This window comes from Falco cherrug, chromosome 2 (assembly GCF_023634085.1).
Source record: "Falco cherrug isolate bFalChe1 chromosome 2, bFalChe1.pri, whole genome shotgun sequence".
NCBI lineage: Eukaryota > Metazoa > Chordata > Aves > Falconiformes > Falconidae > Falco > Falco cherrug.
In genome coordinates, this window is record NC_073698.1 from 32,061,940 (window position 1) to 32,084,077 (window position 22,138).

The window sequence follows — 22,138 nt, forward strand, 5'->3', positions numbered from 1 at the left end:
ATGGCGTCTCTGCCGCTTCCGTCCGGCCCGCCAGCACCGCCCTCCTCCCCATGACGTCATCACCAGCGGCGGGGGGGCGCGAGGGCCGCCGGGAAGGGTGCGCGCGGCGGTGGCGGCGGCGGTTACCCAGCGGCCCTGGCGCGTGTGCGCAGGGCGGGAGCGGCGGGCGCCGTGCGGCTGCGGGAGCGGGTGGCGCTCCTCGTCTTCCTCTCCGTGTCGCTCCGCGGTCAGGCCCGGGAGGACGGACTCCCCCCTCGCCCCCTCCCACCCTCTCCGCCCCGGGCGGCGGCGGAGGAGGCGGCGGGGAGCGGCGCGGCAGCGGAAGGAGCAGGTGAGTGCGGCGGTACGGCCGGGGGCGCGGAGGGCGGGGGAGGGGAGAGGAGGGGAAGGCCGTGAGGGAAGGAGAGGCGGGGCGAGTCCAATCCGGTCCCTGCCCGGGGGCGGCGGGGCTCGGGGGCGCTCGGCCTTCGGAGCGGAGCTGCGGGGCGGCCGCGTTCCCGCCCGGCGCGGTGCGCCGTAGGGGCGGCCCGCCGGCGGCCGCGGGGCCGCAGCGCAGGTGCCGGTCATCCGGCAGTTTGCTTGGGGTGCGGTTCCGCCAGTCGGCGGCCGCGCTGGAGTCTGCCTCCCATATACTCGGATCTTCGCTGTTCGGGTTTTTTTTTTCCACTTCAATGAGGCTCTTGGCCCACTTTCTGGCAGTAAAATAGTTTCTGCTTTATGCGCTTAGAGGAACTACTAATTTCGCTTGTGTAAGTTCACTCATCACCATTTCTCTAGATAGTGGCTACAGCTAACTCCCATCCCTTCCAGAACTTGTAAACTGGGCATAGTGGGTTACTGTTATGGGTGGTTCGCTTAGGTCCTCACCTTTGACTTCTCTGCTGGATTATCACTCCAGCACTGATTTCTTGTCAACCTTCTGCAAGACGGAAGAACAGGTTTTGACAGATACTGGATTAGCAGCCAGGACCTTAAAAGGGATCTTGCTCTGATGGTGAAATACTTATGATTCCTCTGTGCAGATGGGAGTGGACAGCTCAGCCCATGAACTGAACGTATCTGAAAACTAGAAGTGTGTCTATATGTGGCTGTGCCTGAGATGATGCACCACATTTCTCAGCATGCTTGCTGGAGTGTGACAGTATGCTAATGTGGTGATCCAATTTACAGATTGGAGATACCAAGGGTTTTTTGGGATACATGTTATGAAGGCTGAGTGAGCTTGGATCTGTCCACACCAGTTGCATAGACTGTCACTTAGTCTGGTGAAACATCTTCTTTGAGTATGAGGACTCTGTTAGACAAGATATGGAATACTGTGTACTTTCTTTTGTGATACTAGGGCCTGATGGTTTAATTTATTTATTTACATGTAGAAAGCCAATCATGATTTTATACTTGTGAAAACATAATTAGCAGTTGCTTATCACTACTAATGGAGAAATAGCATATGTTAAATTCGAGGGATAGGTACAAGTTAATGTGGTGATGGGTTAACAGCACGGAGTTGTTGAAGTAAACTTGGAATAACTTCTAGTTTTCTGTCAAACAGGCTTCTTTGTGTGAGTTGAAGAGTGCTAGACTGACACCACATAAGTGTGCAACCAATATTTGACTGTTTTTTTTAAAGTTGGTTAACAATGTATTTTAGTATTTTTAGCATTATTTTTAGGTAGTAAACCTGTGGAGCTCCTTCAGATATCACTACTGTATTAGTATTGTGACATGGAAACATTAACTTTGTAATGAGAAACAAAACCTTTTCAAGTAAAAGCTCTTCATTTGGCAAAGTGAAGGGAAGCGCTGACATTTTCCTCTTCCTAAGCTGTTCTTTAGTTGTCCGCAGGAATTTAGTTTATCCTAGAGCATTATAATCAGTTTGTATCTCAACTTACATAGGATTTTAAATTTAAAATTTTGCTTGTTATTTTAAATAGCATATTTATCACTTCACAGGTAGGGGTTTGTAAGTGACATAATGTTTAGCCTGTGTATGGTATGCACATATGCATGCACAGATATTGACATGCTTACTAGTGATGTCTTCAACTTCTTAAAGAGATCTATATCTCCTTACAGTATTTTGTGAACTTTGCTTTTGTTCTGTTACATCTCAGTTTCTAATTTTCCTGGAGAAGCAGGATTATTTTTTACAGAGGACTGGATTAAGTTTTTCTAACAGAAAAACAGGTGTTTCAGATGTGTTTCTCTCGATCATGGCTTATGTAATGTCATACTTCTCTTGAAGAAAAATATTAAGCATGCTTGACACCAAAATGTAGGAGTACTGATAATAAAAAAATACAGAATTTCACTGAATATTGTGTCAATCATATCATACTTCATTGATTCCAATTACTTGGTTAGTGACCACTAGTTATACTCACTTCTCTCAAGTCTGTCTACATTTTAGATTAATTTGTGAAGTAACAGTGAGATATATTTTACTTCAAATGGTAGTATAATTAGTGTCATGAACAGACTGTCTCTCACCCTGGAAAAGTTACCTTGATTAAAAAATTAATCTGATTCATCTGTGAATAAGTAAATGTAGTGTTAAAATACCAAATTTATTTTTAAAGATTCCCCTGGATCTTATTTGTGTACGGGAAAGTGATACCTTACACTTAAAGCCTTAGCTAAGATTTCTTTCAGGAATACAATGCTCATTTCACTTAGTGGTAGTAAGCTGTTGCAAAAGTTGCAGAAACTTCAGTGCCCCTAAGTAGATTTAGCAATGCAATGTCAGGTACCTGAAATAGAGAAGTACATAATTTTCTACTTAGAAACTTTTTATAAAAGAAAACTTGGTAGTAATTATTTGAAATGTTGAAATATGAATGCTCAGGCTCAGTCCATACTGATACTCAGTTCTGTCTAATCCATCTGAGTCTTTGGTAAGGAGGTGGTAGTTCAGAGACACAAGCATTTGGTGGAAAGGAAAATCATTGCCCTGGCCATCAGTGTGGGGTTGATAGCAGGACTGTGATATATCAAGGGTAAAGCAACATATGAGGAAAATGTGGGAGAATTGAGCAAATCATGGGAATTTTTATGGGATGTTCCATTTAAATTGTTCTTTATTATCCATTAGTGTGCAGTCTGAAAAACTTTGGAAATTAAACATTTCACTTAAATTTTTTGCCCTTCACACTACTTCTTTATAAGCGAGGAAGCGTGGCTGATATAAAACTGCCATTATGTATCCGAGATTTCAACAGCAGTATCGTTTTAATAGTCTTTACGTTTCAACTTGATTGGTCTTTGAAAAATGAAAGTGGGATTGATTGCATTTTTAGATACAGTCTCTCAATTGTAATGTTTGACATAGTGAGAATTCCTCAGTTTGCCTCTGAATAATGTGTCTGGACTCTTATCCTGCAGCCTGTAAAACAGCTGTATTCACTTAACGGTGAAATCTCATGCACTTCTGGTTGCAGGCGTGGGACCCTCATGTGATAATATGTGCATACAGAAAGTAATATGCTGTGCAGCTGCAGCATGCAGTTCTTGTTTGTTTAGAATAATTTCTCATGCAATATCTCCTGTATTAATAATTTATCTGTTCTTAGTTACAGACTGGTGGATATGAGCCAGAATGTAGGGATAGAATTCTTGAAATAGTACATTTATTTGTCTCACATTCCAAGTTTTTAATTTATTTAAAATAAGGGTATTTACAAACCTTAGAAGATTCAGGGCTGGGTGATGTTCTCTTAATTTCCTTGCAGGAAATTATCAGCTAAAATATAGGGAAGTTGGTAGCCGGAATTAAATTATCTGTTGAGTTATGATGATGTCACCCCCTTTATCCTCTCCATATTTATAACTATTCTTTTAAGCCTAATCATCATCATAACTTCCTATAGAAGTTAATTCCAAGAAGCTACTATTTGCTGGGTGAAAACTAACATTAAAAACATAAAGATGTTTTGCCTCTGTTTCTTTGAAAATAAAAGGACATTCAAATTAGGAGGCAAAATGAATGTAAATTTTCGGCATTTGTATACGGCTATCATGTCAGTGTGTACTGTACTTACATATTAGATGCATTCATTTTATCTGTCCTTTGTGTGTTGAACCCTCTTCCTATGCCATTGCCAGTGCCGTTCTTCTAACCCTTTTTGTTTCAGATATGGCTTTTCTTACTGTAAATATTTAACCCAAAATCAGTATTTGGTATATGATCGTCTTATTAAAAATGCTTTTGCATATGTCAGTCGATTTTTGTATCCTCTGTTAAAGGGTGTAGCTGCATGAAAACATAGAAATTTAGTGGGGTTTTTGCTGAAATGCATTGGGAAACAATCCTGAAATGGAAGGGTGCTCAGCTAGGTGAGATGTGGTATTGTTTTGCTTTCTAACTTTAATGGTTTATCCTGTCAGACTTTATAACTACTGCTGCACATTGAGCTGTCCACAATGACTCCTAATTATTTTTCTCAGAAGACTGGACTAATTTGAACTCATAAAGTATTTAGATAAAATAATTTTTCCTTGTGTGCATTACATTATATTTATTTGCATTTCATCTGCTGTTGTATTACTCAATTTTCTAACTCATTTAGATCTTTCTAGAAATCTCTATTCTCCTCAATTTTTACTAATCCACATAATTTCTTACTACTGGCAAATTCTACTGTTTCACTGTGTGCTTCCACTAATTGATGTTAACCATTGTTTTTAATGTCTGGTATAAACCACATGGTTAACTTCTACCCTCTCTGAGCATCTTGGTTAATGTCTTGGTTATCTGAACCTCATTTATGAGATAAAATTCTTCAGATAATCCGATGCTTGGAGAAGTAGTCGCTAGAGCTGAGCTGAGAAATCTTTCAAGTACGTAGTGTAAGCTTGCTTTCTTCTGTTTATAAAGGAGCTAAAGTGCTCAGCAAGAGCTTCAGCACAGAGTTTTATTTGTAGAAAGTGCACAGGTGTAAGACTTCCGGAGAGGTCCCGTTGAAGTAACCACAGAATTCAGATAATGATGTTTTACCAAAGTACAAGAGAGAAACCAGGTATTACCGAAGTATCGAGTATGTAAGTTACAGCAGTATTACATTTTATGTGCATTTGTCCACATTTATACATTATACATTTTTTTGCTGTAGAATGGAACCTTCCAGTCTGAATGCTATGGGAACATATTGCTCATCAGATCAGTGCAAATTTGTATTAGTCCACTCTGGTGGGTGTTAGTTTAAATTTGTATTATTCTGACTGTATGGGTGAGCTTTTTGCCATTTGTAACCTCTTTGTGCGTGAAATTAGCTTAAGTGTGTGTGTTCTAAATGCAGTGATACTTGAGTAGGAGCGGAAGAGACAGCAGTAGGGCAGGAGATTGGTGTTTAGCTAATCAAGTTATATTGACTAAAGAGTTCTAGGGTGATGGCACTTTGCAATATGACAAAGAGGTGGTTTTTTTGAGCTGTATCTAAATAGTCCAGCAACTGGCAGATTTCCCCAAAATTATTTTATTTCTGTGTAGATCAAGTAGCATTTTGAGAATGGACAGTAGTTTTTGGAGCCTATTTTGCCCTTTTTCTACAACTTATCTCTAGTGCTAAATATATATATATATTCCCTTTTTTAAAAAAATAAAAAAACACCAATGGTTTACTTTCTATATTCAGTAACTCCTTCCTTTCTCAGGTAAGATAAATTGCAACTTCTTATTTATCAGACTTACACTGTATTTGTTTTAAAATCTGTTTTTATTAATGAAAAGGAGTTACTTGAGAAGTGTGTCACTGGTGTGGGGTTTTTTGTTGGTTTTGGTTTTTTTTCTAAACTCGGGTGATTCCAAATAGTCATAGGATACAAACCAGTAACAAACACAGACTGTGGATGATATCAAGGTGGTTTTTCGGTAGGTTGTCACATACTACTGAGGAGGAGAAAAATGAAGCTCTCATTTTTGGAGATTTGTTTCTGAAAATGGGAGCCATTGTAGTCAAGAACCTGTTTCTGAGAGGTTGGTGAAGTAACATGAAAGGCTCTTTTCACTTGAAGTCACTTGAGTTCATGTACAAAACATCTATGACGAAGGAAAGCATCTGTTCTCTGTGGTGTTTGCTACCTAAATGGATATGTCATATGATCTTTCCCAAAGGGAAACTGAAGAATCCAAAGCAGGTCATAAAACAAAATGAAAAATTATCATTACTGATGTTCAGCTGACTAGTTTAAATCAGAGACATTCCTTGTTATTAGATACATTTCACTCATTTATGACTTCTTTTTCTTTCTTCATCACCTCTGCAGCAACTCTTACAACGTTTATCATACTATTTTATTCATGTGAGTTCAGTGTCGATAGCCCCAAACTGAAGGATTTTACAGTTTTGCTTTTTTTTTTGGTTGAAGTAGTACAAAATGTCAAAAATTAGAAGGAAGGTCACAGTGGAAAATACCAAGACCATATCCGATAGCACATCCCGAAGACCCAGTGTGTTTGAAAGGCTTGGACCCAGCACTGGAAGTACTGCAGAGGTGAGTTGTAAAAGCGTTCTTCTTTTCCTCCCCATCCCAGCATCTTCTTTTCCAGGATTTAGGTGGTGGGAAAGAGTAGCTCACAAGTGTCAAATACTCAGATGTCACTGATGTTAGTAAAGGTGAAAAGAACTCCTTAACACATGGATGTTCGACATACTAATACTAGAATTTTCAAATAAAGCGTGTTGTCCCAGCTTCTGGAGAGGAGCAGTAGTACTGTACATATAATAGTATTTCCACCAACCTAAATTTTTCTCTGCCAGACCTGATACTCATTGTTGATTATTTTTTTAATTAGTTATATTACTGGTGGACAGAAATTACAGATAAATGGGAGTTAATGTGGAGTCATTTGTTTGTTCTGTCACACTCACACCAATGGTATTTCCAGAAATGAGTGTGAAATTCACCCAGTAATGTCTGTCTCTTAGACACAGTGCCGTAACTGGCTGAAGACTGGCAACTGCCTCTATGGGAACACATGTAGATTCGTACATGGCCCTTCACCACGAGGTAAAGGCTATAGCAGCAGTTATAGAAGGTAAATCAAGAACTCACTTTGAATTCTTCACATGCTGTAGGAAAATAGCTTTTGCAACTATGTCTTCTGTTTTTGTTTTTTTTTTTTTTTTAAAGTGAAATGCTGTGGTGTGCCTAATGGTATGTTTCATCAATAACCAATTGCATTGTGAAGCTGCTCAAAACAATTAATTTGGCAACTTGCCATGGGTTTTCCCAGGATTTTTGTGTGTATGTAGCTTTATAAAATGGAGTCCGCTGGATACAGATTAATTTCTTATATTACTTCGAAATGGGAAGTTCAAGTACCTTAATTTTTTGTGTAGTGTCACTGCAGCTTCTGATATGCCTTTCTGTCCTTTACTAAATTGCTGTTTTGAAGCTACTTACAGCAGTACTCACATACTTGCAGCCCTTCTGCCTTCGCTATATTATTTGATGAATAAGTTGTCTATGCTTTCTCTCCTGTTGTGAGAAAACACTTCTCTTTAAAACATAGTTTTGTGACTTTCTCTGTTCAAATATAGAACAAATACCCTGTACCATAGGAGATCCAAAAAGCTACTTCATTTTTCTGAAGAGAGTATTTTTTTATCTGCCCCTTCGTGTGTTACTATAATTTTAAAATGTTTTTTTCAACTGTCCTTTGTGTAGCGTAACACTTAACTGAAACTAAATGTGGCAGTAAGTTTGTAATATTCTTGCTATAAAGGACAAGATAGTACAGTTTTAGCATAGTACCTCTGTGTGAAGGCTTCACATTTTACAAACAGCTGTGCTTCATAATGGTACAGTAATGTCAATGTTACCTCTAGATGATGGATGGGCACACTGAAGCATCAAAGTATAAAGCAACAACAGGAAGGTTGGCATGAGGTTAGGGTTCTGTTTCTGGTTCTTTTTCCTGTTCCTGTGGCATACTCTGAGGATGATCTTGACTTTGCTTGTTTGATCTTTCTTTGCTTCTAGGGTGGTAGCAGCTGGGGTACAAAATATATCACCGAGTGTAATGTTTCTTTAGGTGTGGAAAAGATTTTATTCTGTTCTGTACTGAGTATTCCAAATGGGAAAAATGAGTGATTTACTGATAGAAATTAAATTTTAAAGCTGTTAGAATGTCACTTTCTCCTGGCTTTCAATGTTTGAAACGCTCAGTGTGTAGTTCTGCTTGGTCATTGCAAGAAAAGTGACATTTCTTTTAATGATTAAAGCTGTGTTTCTGCTTCACTGTCACCACTGACATTTAAGAGTAATGTTGATTTACTTCATTTTATTGCTGACTTTTTTTTTTTACTAGGACTGTATGAAAAAGTCAAACGACAAATCTTGCTGCTTATTTGCCTGACATTCAGCATTTAATAAAGGTGTTCTTAAAAAAAAAAAAAAAAGGGTGTGGAAGCCCCTACCTACTTGCACCCCCTGCCCCCCCCAAAAAAAAAAAACCCCAAAAACCACCCACACAAAAAAAACAACCAAAAAAAAACCCCAACCAAAACAGTCAAATGAAAAAACCCGTGTTTGTCTTTAGAAGTTTCTACTGATAGCTCTTGGCCAGGCACAGAAAAAGCTGGTTTATGTACATAATAAAATGTTGGCATTTTCATGCCATTTAACGTTACAGAGAGTTTTACAAATGTTGTCCCAGTATTTTGAATGCAGTTTTATTGGCTTCTTGCAAGCCAAGCTAACGTTGCTTCCACATCAATTGAGTTCAAGCAGTACCCTTGTTAAATTATCTGGGAGCTCAGCCAGGCCTGCTGGTGAAGTCTCTTGTCTGCTTTGCAAGCAGTTTGGTAGGACAAAGAACGTCTTGCTGCCTTTCTGTCTTGGCCCTTCAATTCCATACCTGTCTGAAATAAATACCATTGTTAATGGTTTTATCTGACCATAATGCCTTCCAGAGTTCAGAACATCACCAGACAGTAGGAAAACTTGACTCTAAAGTGTGAAAAAGACTCTTAAATCTAATTTCATTATAACACTGTTTCAGCATTAATGCTGTCAGCATGAATTTTAGTCTTGCTGTTACAAAAATAAAACCTAGCATGTTTTTACATATAAAGCTTTCCTGATGAGGATAATTAAGAACTTAGAGTAGGCATGCCAGTCTTCCAAGTATCTGAAGTAAGGAGAAGCTAGCAAGGAAAGAGCTGTCTATAAACATGATATCCCACAAGGAGTTTTGCTCTCTTGCTCCACTTGTAGATTGTTGGGTAGTTGCTTGGCAGCTTCCTGCTTGGTACCCTTATACTTTTGTAAGGATCTATGCCATCGTAGCATCCCTCTGTTAGCCCATCCAGTCCTCTTCATTCTGGATCATTACACTGGATTTAGAAAACAAACCAGCAGTAATAATAGGTAAGAACACATGGATTGTGCAGGGTTCAAATATTGTTGTGTGGGAAACTGAAAAATGGGACGATGTTTCCTGAGCATTCAGTAATTATGCATACATTATACACCAGTAATTGTCAATGCCTATACACACGTGTGTGTGCACATACACACAGGTATTCGCAGATAAGTGTGTTGTAATGTGTGCCTGTTTGTAGGTTGTTCCTGACACTAAGAGATACAGAAGCAAATGGAGGTGCTGGTATGAAAGTGCGTTTTCCTAACCAAGCCACTGAATATGGAGGACTGAACTGTTGCAGAAAGTGCTGCTGTTTAAAATCACTTAACTGCACTGCTAAAATTTCAAATTACGAAATTTTGCATGTTAGGCCTTACTTAAAAGATGGGCCCAGCGCAGAATGTTAAGTCATAAAAGAGAAATTTTTCATTGAGAAGTTTTCTTCTTTCAGTGTACAGGGATAATACTGTGGAGCCTTTTGTGTGAAAGGTTCTACCAGTTGCAGTCTAACCACATAATCTTAAACTGTAGAGGTAAAACTGTAGTTATCTGTTGAAATTCAGCAGTGTGCATTTTACCAGGAATAACCTAAGATCCCTTTTGGAGGGAAGCAGAGGGAAAGTTATGTAGAAAAGAAGCCATTGTGTAAAAATTAAAACTGTGGTACACCTGAAAGAAAGCAGTACCTACTACTACAGGTAGTAGACCAGCTTGTTTTTCAGTGCATTAAGCACTGTTTTCTGAAGTATCTAAAAATGCTCACAGCTTTCTGAGTAGTTATTTCTTAACATTTGACAAATTTTCAATCTTACTTTATTAGACAGTTGGGGGGGTTATGATGTGTTTGGGGAAGGAAGGGTAGGATGGTTACCATGAGTTTGCTCCAGCGTTCTCATAAAGCTGAAAAAAACCCGCAAACCCAAAGCAACAAAACCAAACAAAAAAACCCCAAACAAACCCCAGCTCTGAAGCTTTTTTAATTTCTGTGATTTCTTTTGTATCTTTTGTTTCTTTTTGATAACTTTTGTAATCTTTAAGTAGATTTGAATAATGTTTTGACAAAATGGGTTTTTTCTTCCTTCCCATACTGAAAAAAGTATTAATGGAGGGTGAAATAGTTTGGTTGCTTTTTCACTCCAGCATATAACTTAAAAAATAAAAAAAGATTAAAATATCAGATGTTTAGAAAGTACATGAGCTGCATTCAGCATAAGTTCTCTTGCTTTCTCCTTCAGCTACTGGGTTTTTTCCTGAAATTGCTCCTCTTGAGGAACAGTGTTTCTAGTACATTATCTATAATCTTTTTGCCTGTTAAATTAACTTTGTTTCACAGATCCAAATCCTTTGTGCCGTAGCTGAAATATTATTAAAAAATAAGGCATTGAATTGCCTTTTTAATGTTGAAGGACAGTTTATTTTTTTAGGTAGCTGATGGTATGCTTCAGAGAGTTTTGGTAATGCAAAGGAATTATCTTTCTAAGATGGAAAGAGGGGAAAAAAAGATACCTTTGCTAAAGCCAGTCACTTTAAAGAGGATATAATCATGTGTGCAAAGAAGATGACTTGTTTAGCTTTATATGCTGGATATTATTTGATCCTTAGTGCTGAAAAGAGCAACACGCTACTGTTTTGTACCTTTCCTCTGATCTAGATTGACCTGTATTTACAACTATATGAAGAATTAAATGCATTTAAAAATGAGAGCAGTCATTGGTCTTTTTCTTCTTAGATCCTAAAACACTTAACAATGTGATGCAGTTTAAAGGATTCAATATAGGTAACTTTGCAAAGGAGGAAGTGAAAACCAGTTACTGTTTCAAAAATGCACAGGTTGGAAATGACATCATACTAATTCAGGTTTTTGTATGCATAAGCTGTGAAAGACAGTTTACCCTTTGTGTATTATGTGACACAGGAAGGGTGGGAGAAAGAACGCTTTCTAAATGGAAACCCTAATTCAATCTGAAAAACAACAAATGTAAATTTCATTACTTAAGTATTATATATAACTCTTCTAATCAACTAAGGCAGCATCAGCATCTCTTTGATTCTTTAGTGTAAACTGACAGGTACATATCCAGTACTTTCATACAGCCAGTTCACAGAAGAATCTGTAATTATGGCTAACAGTCATCACAGAAATACCAGACTCAGGTTCAAGCCAGACTTACATGAAGAGAAAATTTGCTTTCTTGAACTGAAAGATCATTTGAAGCAGCTCATGCATCCCTTTTGCTTAGGAGCTAGTTTGAATGCAAGGGTTGTTCTCTTTTAGTGCATAAGTGTAAATGAACTTGTGAATCCATAGTAAGAGGTGACAAAGTTGTATAGATGTCTTGTGGTAGTGTAAGATGTTCCCCCTCTCCACATCACAGTAATACATTTTACAGGAAATATACCTTAGCTGTGTGACTTTAGAGTAGAGTTAATGCAATATTTTTTTAATTAAATAATGAAATAATTATGTTACTGCAAGATAGAAAATGGAAGAGGCCTCCAAGAGTGATTTTCTGGTGCATAGTCCTGCAACAGGTTTTTTTGTGGCACTCAGCAAGGTCATGGGAGGATGGCACCTAGATCCTGTTATCTCCACTTGCAGACTTCATCTGTATTCAGAGTTGTGCTTCTGTGTGACTATCACTGCTAGTCTACACTAGTTTGACTCTGTGTTAATTGTGTGTATATATATATGTATATATTTAAAAAAAAATATATCAAAAATTGGCACAGCTTAGAATGTGGAGAAGGGTAAAGAATATCTTGAAAGACTTGGTAGGAGTGTTTGTGAAACACATTTGCATGATGATCAGAAAAAGATTTGTTCTGGATAGGACCACCTGAAGCTGATCTATAGTTCCTGAGTCATGCCATATATACATGCAGTAATTTCTCTTCTTAGAGTCAAGTCTTCCTGGTGTTCTGAAAGAGCTCGATTTTTAGAACGCTTAAGCTCATTAAAATGGAATCTTTTTTTATTCATCCACTTTGTTTCTGGGTGGGAGGTTTAGATCTTTCTATATATACTAATAAAAAAGATAATTAAAAGACAGATTGTATTCCTTTAAAAATAGTCCCATAGAACTGGTTATATTATGTTTCTGTATTATACAGGTCGCCAGAAAGACCCACTGGAGATCTTCGGGAAAGAATGAAGAACAAACGTCAAGATGTTGAGTCAGAGCCACAGAAACGAAGTACAGAGGAATCATCCTCTCCTGTTAGGGTAAGAATGGAGTTTGCAGAACTCCAGAATCCCTCAGTAGCAGTTGGGCAGTGTGTCCTAGAAACCTGATTGTGGTGACTTGTAATGTTTAAAATGTTTTAATGGACTGATCATTTTGTACATAGCATGTGGCATGTTTATTATGAAGTGTCTTAATGATTGTATTATTTTGCAATTTTATAGCACTTTCTGGTCTTTTGGTTCCCAAAGATTTTATAAATCCAGCAGACTAAGATATGTTCTAAACACTGATAAACAGGTATTTAATAACAGTGCAGACTCTTTGATTATTACCAAGAAAGTGTATTAACTGTTGTTCCAATCATCCACTGTTTCCCCCAACACTTATTCATGTCCATTGTATACATGCATCCCGACTCCAGTTATTCATCTCAAATTTGCTTTTGATCAGACCATGCAGTTACTGTTGTGCTGGTTCATTTTGCCCTCATCCCATACTCATCAGGCATCCCAGCTGCTCACTTTTGGATTTTGCATAAAATTCATTCGTTATTGTTCTCATTTTTTAATCATCCTTCTACAGCCCTATACCCCTCAAATATCAGAAGTTAACTTATTTTTAATTTGTGTTATCTGTTCCTTTTGTTACAAAAAAATAGGGGCAGAAGCTTGTAGTGTGACCCTGCACCTGTGTAACAATAGCACCAGTTATTCCTGTGTCATGTTTTTTAAGACCATCTTCATATGAATAATGATTACAAGTTTTTATTTGTGAAAAATTGGTTTTGCTTCTGCAGGTATTAACAGCATTTTTTTTTTTTCCTCGGTCGGTTCCTACTTGCTGTGTAAACTGGATTTTTGTCAGGTGTAAAGAAATCAACAGCAGCTGTTATCGTTAAATTAACAGAATGGCTTACCTTCCGATCATGTTTTCAGTTGCTGTTAATTTGTGTAAACTTTCAATCTTTTTACTCTTGAATGTGTTCCTTTTATTTTCTAATAGTTTGAATAAACTGTTCAGTTATTGAGTACGTGGTTGGTGGGAAAAGTGTTTTTTCCAACCGTTATTAAAAATTTACTGTAACTTTTTCTGTCCTGGTACAACTCTAATTTTGATGTAATTCTTACTTTTGGTTAGTTAACCCTGCTTTTTATAGTGTTCTATTAATGTAATAATAAAATACTCTTAAACAACTAAATCCCAAGTAAAGGTGAAACTGGAAGCAGGAATCAAAAGGAATTGAAGAATTAGTGGGTCTGTTCAAGTACCAAATAAGTATTTACAGGATAAGCATGCTACAGAGGAAAAAAAATGCTTTGCTTGAATCTCATAAAACAAGGCTGAGGAAACCACTGAGCTTTTGTATTATTTGCGCGGAGGCAACTCTCAAAATACGGGCTATCCAAAGGAAATATTCTGGAAAAAGTAGATGAAGAGGGGCAGTCGTCAGAAGTTGGCATTGCAAAGAACCAGGATATCTAAGCAAACAGAAGACCGAAGTGACTGAACTGTTAACATAGATCTTGCTCCACTGTTACAGCTACTACTATGGTGGAGATGTAGTATCTGATGTTTCCATCTCTTGTTAAAGCTTTTGGGATAACAGAGGAGCTGGATAATAAATCTTAACTTTGTTTTGAAATAACAAGTAGCTTGTTCAATAAAAAGTTTCATAATTGTGGGTTGTTTTTTTTTTTTTAAAAAAGCAGCACTGTTCCTTCAGACAAAGTTTGTGCTTCACCAGTCTACTAGCCTGAAACTTTAATAGAGGGTAGTGGCTAAGAGAACTGTCTGATACAGGTGAAACTTAAATAGCTGCTTTTGAAGCAAGGTTTTTGGGGGTGTGTAGGTAGTCAGAATAGCAGATATAATATTGTCGGGCTTATCAGCCAGCTAAGGGGAAAATTTTAGATTATTTTCAAATGATGAAGTTACAGAGGATGCTGTGGTGCTTATCTAAAGACCTATAACTTTTTAAGAATCTTGAAAAACTTTTGGACATCCCAAATGCCAAACTTTGCAGAAGATATGAAAACAGTAGTTGAGATACTGAAGTCTGAGGAATGCCATAGGGGTTGGGGAAAGATAGTTTCCAGCAATGGCAGATGAAACTTGCTGTTGGCAAGTGCAAGGTAATGCACAATGAAGAAAGCATTTAAAACAAAAAATCATGAATGAATATTTTAAAAGTAACTGAAACTATCCAGTAGAAAAAGAAGTTATTGTGGACAGCTCAATGAAACCATCTGTTCAAAGTGCAGTCACAGCTGCAGAAGCAAACACTCAGGTATATAAAAATGAAATTAGATCAATATTATGCTGTAGAAATTCATGGTCCCGTTTTATTTGAAATGCTGGTTGGTTGTGATCACCTGTGTGCAAGAGAATACAGTTGAAGGTCTTTTTGAAGTGGGCAAGGAGGTGAGAAAGACTGCAGAGAAGAAAGGACATGTGGCAAATGTATGTAATGTGTGGTTGAGAGAATGTAAATTAGATGCGTCATATTCATACTTTATCGTAGTAGAAAGAGTGGCAAATTTGAGAATGACAAGGTGAAATGCTCTTTATGTTATATATGACAATTCTGCCTGATTGCCAGAAGATACAGTCAAAAACCTGAATAGGTTCCACAAAAAGTTGAGACAGTGTAACTAGTATAAAATATTTTTAGAAGAGATTTCTTGGTTTTTGGAAACATAACTAGTACAATCTGTATATATTTAGTTAGAAATTTCCTATATGGACAGCTTGTAGACTATATCCCTTACTATTTCTTCACATCTTGTATTGTTATTTTCAGAGGGAATATGCTGCGTTACGTGGACAACTACATTGAACTCAGTTGTTTCTGTGAATCTCAGATCTGTATTCAGAATTATTTCAGCACTGTATGTTAGTATATCAATTATTATGCAAATAATTAGATAAGGTTACTGCCTTTATTGTGTTTAGTCGGAAATTTTTATGTTGCGTTTTTCTCCATATTATGAGAAGACAGTTACATTGCAGTATGTGAAGTATTACCTGGGAGTTGTGTGTAATTTGGGAGAAACAGTGGGAAGAACTTGAATGTACATTTAGGAAAGGTTTTTGTAAGGAATCTTTACCACTTGTTTCATGTCTGTGGGTTTTGTCACTGTGGCTTTTGAGTATCTCCACTGGAAATGGATAGTCAGCATTGTCTTGCATCTCTGAAATGGAAACAATACCTGCCCATTTCAGGGAAACTTCAGGTCCATTTTCTTCTATGTTTGTGTAGGGTGGTAGTAGCTTACGCTATAAAGGTGTTATACCTAGAGTAAAATAGTTTTGTGCTTGCCCAAAAGATTCTAGCTGCAATACGTGATAGCTTATTCTAGATTTAAAGGAAGCTGTGCTTTTGAGTTAGTTAATATTGCTGCTGCGTGTACGTGTACTAAGGCTGAAACTGAAGCTTCTGCCTTCTAAGAATTGTAGGCTGTAAGAGTCTTACAAATATTCTCTCCGTTGGTGTTGGCAAAATAGCACTTCTTGATCTTAAGTAGCATTTCTCCTGAATGTCAACATGAAACTGTAATCATCTATCCAGCACATGTAAATAGTTTAACTGTGAGCACATACCTGAAAACAGCATAGACAAAGTCTACTAAGTTGTTGTTTACTCTTAGGACAATCTACAATGTTTTTTTCAGTAAAAAATTATATTATAAAAGTTCATTGTTTCTCATCTAGTAAATGGCACTTTTTAGAGTCTGCAGTGGATACAGCATCTTCAAGTGCAAGTGAAAGACACGCTATTGGCCTTTAGGAGCTTGTCTTATATTATTCTTGGCTTATTAAGGGAGAGGCGAAAAAAAGCCTGTGTAAGGATATGAAGGAAAAATTACTCCCCATAGTACGAGGGGATTAAATGTGTTCTAAGTGGAACAAGTACAATAAAAGGAATATGTTGAAGATTTTTCAAAGAGAAAATTCAAATATGACTTCTAAACCATCATAACTTAAGTTCTTCATTTACTTGCCCCAGGAAAATATACTCAATTTCTAAACTGAGATTTGTTTTTCAAGATGCAATATTACCAGGATCTTTTTTCTTGATAACTAAACTGAAGTGATTTAGTGTATGAATGGGCTCGGATCAAGTTGTCTTGACTTGTAAAATAGCATGCTTGTATGAAAATTGTCTATTCCTTTCCCCTATATTCAGTAATGCAATAAAAATCTTTTCGTAGATGTTTTTGTTCTCAGTTCTGCAGAAGTATGATTGTGCCACTACTGAATCTCTCCATTGAAAGGAGAAAATACAGGCTGTTTCAGGATGCTTGTGGTTGGTTGTAAGTCTGGAGAATAGGCGAGATACATACAGGCTACGCAGTTTTTTTAACATGGGTTATTAAATTGGTCTTGAAGCATTCTGTCTTACCTGCACATTCTCTGCTAACAACTTATTTGGGGAACTGGCTTTGAGAAGGTTTTTTTTAAATCAGTATATAGAGGATGTCCTAACGTGTATTTCAGTTTGCTAGTAACAAATAGTGTTGAATTAATAGAAACCAGTATTTGTGTTTAAGAAGTTGTTTATTGTTTGTTTATATTCTAGGAATGAGTTGGAGTATATAGCAGTACACAGTTTAATAGAACAGATGCAGCCTTCAAGGAGGGCAGTCTAGAAAAATAAAGATACTCTTAAAAAAAATGGTTAGAGGAGAGGCTTGTTGATAAAGTTACAGATTTGCAGATCTCATCAGAGTAATTTTCTGGTAAAGCAGTGTGCTTTAAAGCGTAGTACAATTCTTGCTCTTCGACTGAAATGCCTTTATTGTGATGATGGCTTAGTTGATGTGTAGACTTGTCTGAGCAACAAACATGACTTGATAGTTTAGGATCTCATGCAACATTTTAGAGATCCTGTCATGAAATGGAGAAAAAAATAACTTTTTTTTTTTCCTTATTCTGCAAGCTGCTTTAAATTAAACATGACACAAATTAGTTCTTTAATGTGAAGTTCCTTCATGTTACATAGCAACTGGTCAGTTTTTTCCAAACTTTCTAAAGTTTTGAATATGATATACTGAATGTATCAAGATGAGAAGCTTGAAGATAACTGTGCATTGAAGCATCTGGTTTAGTTCACTAGGTAAAATAATTGCAGTACTTGTTCTGTCATCGTTTACGCCATTACACCAGAGATAAGATTTTAACATTGTTAGTGAATAAGAAGGAATAGTTGAATTTTACTCATTTGGGAGTGACTATCCACAATGTTATTTCCTTACTGTATTTCTAAGGTGACGTTAAGGATTTAATTTTACTCAAGATCTAACTCCCATTAAGGAATAGGTAGTGAAATTTTCAGGCATCTCCTTTTCTTGGCATAAAACCAAAGGTTCCTACATACCAACACTGATGAATCCCAAAAAGAAGGCACTATGGGAGGTGAGAACGAAAGGGATATGGGACAGACTTTCATTATTTGCTCTTTCTGATTTTCTACTTAATAAATAAACCCGAGATACTGCTAAGCTTGAATGTTCTTCCCTACCCCACCCCGCAAATAGTGGAAAAACTTTGCCCTGTACTCCACTGGAGCTTAGGTTGATTATTTAGAGAATGTCACTTCAGCAGAGGCAATGATGCAGTTGTGCAGCTTTACTACTGGAATTTAGCAGGGGGAGAAGAGCAGCACAGGTTCAGTTGCCTTTTGAAATTACCTTCTTTCCTGTAATAATAGTCTCTGGCTTCCTCAGGTGCCTGTGGGACCATCTGCCACATGCAAAATGGGTGCTATTGCAATAGCTAGACTTGCCTAATAGCTTGGGGACAGTGAAAGGTCAAATACAAAGCTATCAACAAAACTCGATTCCAGTGTGTTGCTTTAGATGTTTTTCCCCTTCCTTCTGCCAGCCAAGGGTCTCTGTGGGTTTTTTTTTCATTATTCCCCCCCACCCCCCTTCTTAATCCTTGGAGAGTTAAACAGCTCAGCTTCTGAGGCTCATCTGCATTGCCAATAAATATTCTTACTTACAGCTGAGAACTCTTACCCAGGCTGTTAAAATTATACTCTTCAAAGTTCATTAAACTTCTGGTCTCAAGAACCTGCTCTGTTCTTTCAGTTCGTGTTTTAAACTTTATTCTCTGATACATGCTTGATTCTTGCCCTGCCTTTAAACCCTCTTATGAATACTCTCTTCTCTTTTCCCCATCTGCTATTTGCATATTGATTATATGAAATTGCATTAGAACATGTTGCCTGTGGAGTCTCTGCTTATTTAAGAAGGTATTTGTTCAACAGCCTAAAGGGGAAAATGCTTTTTGTACTATAAAAAAGAAACAGCCAAAATACCATGTAAAACATACCTGCTTCTTCAGGCTTCTCTTAAAATAAAGTTGTTTACTCTAATGCAGCATTTTTCCCTTTATAGAAAGAGTCTTCACGAGGAAGACATAGAGAAAAGGAGGATATCAAAATTACGAAGGAGAGAACACCAGAAAGTGAAGAGGAAAATGGGGATTGGGAAACAAATAGAGAAGGTAAGTATAATTAAACTAGGAGTCCTCCTACAGCTCAAAGAATTGCAAGATTACTGAGCTGTGTGTAAAGCAGAATGCCTGAAGATCTGGTCTCTTGAACACTATTACACTGTAGCCATTAATGTTTATTTTTGGAGGAGAGCAAAGGAGCAATCTGAGTTGGACTGTTAAGAGTGGTAAAACCAACTTACTTTAAAAACATAAGCTTTTTTTTTTCTTGATTCCTGGGACAACAAGGAACTTGGCCATAGGCTACTCAGTGGCTGAACCTTTCACATTTAGATCACTAGTTGAATCCACATTACATCCAAAGTACTTTGGAAACTGGTCGGTCTGAGGAGAGAGCATAGCTTCTTTGAATTAAAAAGTCAGCAGGTTTTTGTTGCATAATTTGTAATGATGTGACCTGTCTCATTAACAAGGGTTTCATGAGAATAACAACAGCTGAAGATAAAATTGAACTAGTTATGTTCTGAAAACACTTGAAGGAGAGCAAGAATCTTGCATTACTTTCTGTTGTTTCTGTTTGGGTGTTTTTTTGTTTGGTTTAAGTGTTCAGTATTTCAGAAGTAGTTACAATATTGCAAGAGAAGATAGGAATTCTGATACATTCTGAGTGAATTCAGTTAAAATGTATGTATTTGCAAGAAAGTATATACAAGTTGTTTGTGGAATGGAGCTCCTCCATAGATCTCATTAAGTAGGTAGCTTTTCTGTAGTATGTGCTGTAAGTATTGTGAATACTGTTTTGCTGTATCGTAAGCACAATACACGAACAGAAAAGTAGCCATAATATATTTTCATTCCTTTCTAAATTTTGTGTTCAGCGTGATTTAAGAAGCGTTGACCTATGATATGTATGCATGGAAATAGAATTGAAGTAAAAAAAAAATTTGGAATATAAAACCCTCAAGTTCTATTTAAATATATAGTATGAATGTCTTAACTCTTAGACACTGAGGCTTTCAGCTTGAGGATTATGGGTTTTTTTCAAGATCGTGTTAATCATAGGTATGTGGATGAAGTAGAATTACTGTCTCTTAAAGTTCTAGTGAGTGCTATGTAAGCAGACAGGTGGTCTGGGAAAGAACCTATGTTGTTAGGAAATGTACCTCCCTATAAGCTGTTCCCGTGCATTTGTGACATATGAATGGAATTTGTAGACTTCAGTTTAGTTATTGCAAAACCTTTTATATAGTTCCTGTGTGTAGGAAGGGGAGTGAAAGCTAATGACTTTTTAATGAAGTCATCTTTTCTCTGACAGTTATTTTCCTGAAGTGTTTTTTGAGCATGACTTAAATAACCATTAACAAAATACATGTAAACAGGGTGAGTAAAACTGCTGTAATTTTCAGTAAGATTTCAAGGCTTGAAGCGTATGGTATAAGCTAGCCATGACTTAATGAAGTAAGTGAAATAATCACCTTTTCTGATGTGAAAACCAAACAGTAATAATGTTGTAAAACCAGAAATAATCTCTTAAGATATGCATTTATCCAGTGAAAGAGGTCATACAGACCTCTTTTATTTTAAAATCAATTTGTAGATGTAATCAAGTGTATCAATTGATTTGTGGGATGCTCTGTTAAACAAAATTCTTTAGTATCAAGCATCACTATTTAAACCTGTTCCATGTGAGATTTCCCAATTAAATAGTGCTCTACATATTTTTGATCTTTGTGAAGACACACTCTTAATTTTTTTTTTGTTATTTAAATATAAATAAATGGTTTCCTGGGTTTCCCTTGCTACCTCAGCTTTAATAATTGATGCAGGTCTCTGAAAAAAGTTAAGGTGTTTTTTAAATAAAGCTTATGAATTTAACTGCAGGTTATATGGAACTAACTGGAGTTATTTCAGGTTTACACACATAATTAGAGAAAAGATTGGCTTAGCTTCATTGAGCCATTCATACACTGCTTAAAAGTCACAGAAATACTTATGCTTGGTATCCAGTATGCTACATATTATTATTTCATATGTAATTGTTTACTAATTATTTTCTTTTTTTTAAATAAAGACTCTGATAATGGAGATGTTAATTATGATTATGATCATGAGCTGTCTTTGGAAATGAAGCGCCAAAAGATTCAGAGAGAACTCATGAAATTGGAACAGGAAAACATGGAGAAACGAGAAGAAATAGTCATTAAAAAAGAGGTTTGTATTACGTAAATGTGAAATTAAAATAATAAGTCATCAGCTGCTTCATAAAATTGTTTCCTGGAAGACTTGAGCTTCCTGGGCTACCAATGTGCTATTGTGTTACATAGTAGCAAGTATGTAGGTGTATAACTTAGTATGTGACTTGGATATTAGTTGTGAGTATTCGGACAGTCATTCAGCACCATAACCAAGTTTTCTTTTTATGAAGTTAGCTATAAAATGAGTAGGATTTAATGCATGTTAATGATAAAAAGCTAACCTTTAACAGAGAAGATGTGTAGAAGAAAACACAAGCCATTTGCCAAGCTGCTTTTCCAACATGTCTTGTAGTAACAGAGTAGAGTGACAAAGGCAAAGCTGTAAGTGTTAGAAACCCTGACATTTTGGTGAAGATGTAAAAAAAAAAAAAAAAAAAACAAACCACAAAACCAAAACCCTGAAAGGAATTCTTTCTTTTTCAAACTTGAGTGCTATATGGGAAAGTACTGATTTTAAACTTGTAGTAACAGTTTTTGTAATGTATTACAGAGTGCATCTTCTCTTCCCCCACCATTTTCCTGTTGTCTTCCCTTTATGGTGTTCTTTGAAAACAGTGTGGTTACTTTATTTGAGGTAGATGTGTACATGGTTAAGATCTCGGATGTGGGATGATACTGAATTTACGTATTTGACACACATATCAACATACAGTTAAGCTTTTGAGCATCAGTATCTTACCAGTTAATATATTCTTTTCCTCAAGATTTCTCCAGAGGTGGTTAGATCTAAATTATCACCATCACCAAGAAAGTCTAGCAAATCTCCAAAACGAAGATCCAGTCCCAAAGCATCTTCGGCTAGTAAGAAAGAAAAGAAAGCATCTACTGTGTCTTCCCCACTTTTGGATCAGCAAAGGTCAGTATGTCGATGC

The 22,138-nt window shown here is 37.0% G+C and overlaps 1 protein-coding gene across 8 annotated transcripts in view; it reads left to right on the forward strand.

Annotated features, from left to right (window-relative positions):
- Positions 1-35: 35 nt before the first annotated feature.
- The window catches only part of ZC3H13 (zinc finger CCCH-type containing 13), a 49,590-nt gene continuing 27,487 nt past the window's right edge, over positions 36-22,138 (forward strand). For 2 of the 8 annotated variants that reach the window (XM_055701404.1, XM_055701406.1), the window contains exons 1-7: positions 191-331; positions 6,367-6,492; positions 6,927-7,036; positions 12,479-12,590; positions 18,954-19,062; positions 21,083-21,222; positions 21,971-22,122. In XM_055701404.1, coding sequence (XP_055557379.1) covers positions 6,376-6,492; positions 6,927-7,036; positions 12,479-12,590; positions 18,954-19,062; positions 21,083-21,222; positions 21,971-22,122 — 740 coding nt within the window. In that variant the 5' untranslated portion in view covers positions 191-331; positions 6,367-6,375. Of the gene's footprint in view, positions 332-6,366; positions 6,493-6,926; positions 7,037-12,478; positions 12,591-18,953; positions 19,063-21,082; positions 21,223-21,970; positions 22,123-22,138 lie in introns of those variants that run through there. The other 6 variants (XM_055701400.1, XM_055701402.1, XM_055701405.1 and 3 more) reach the window with 5 other exon arrangements.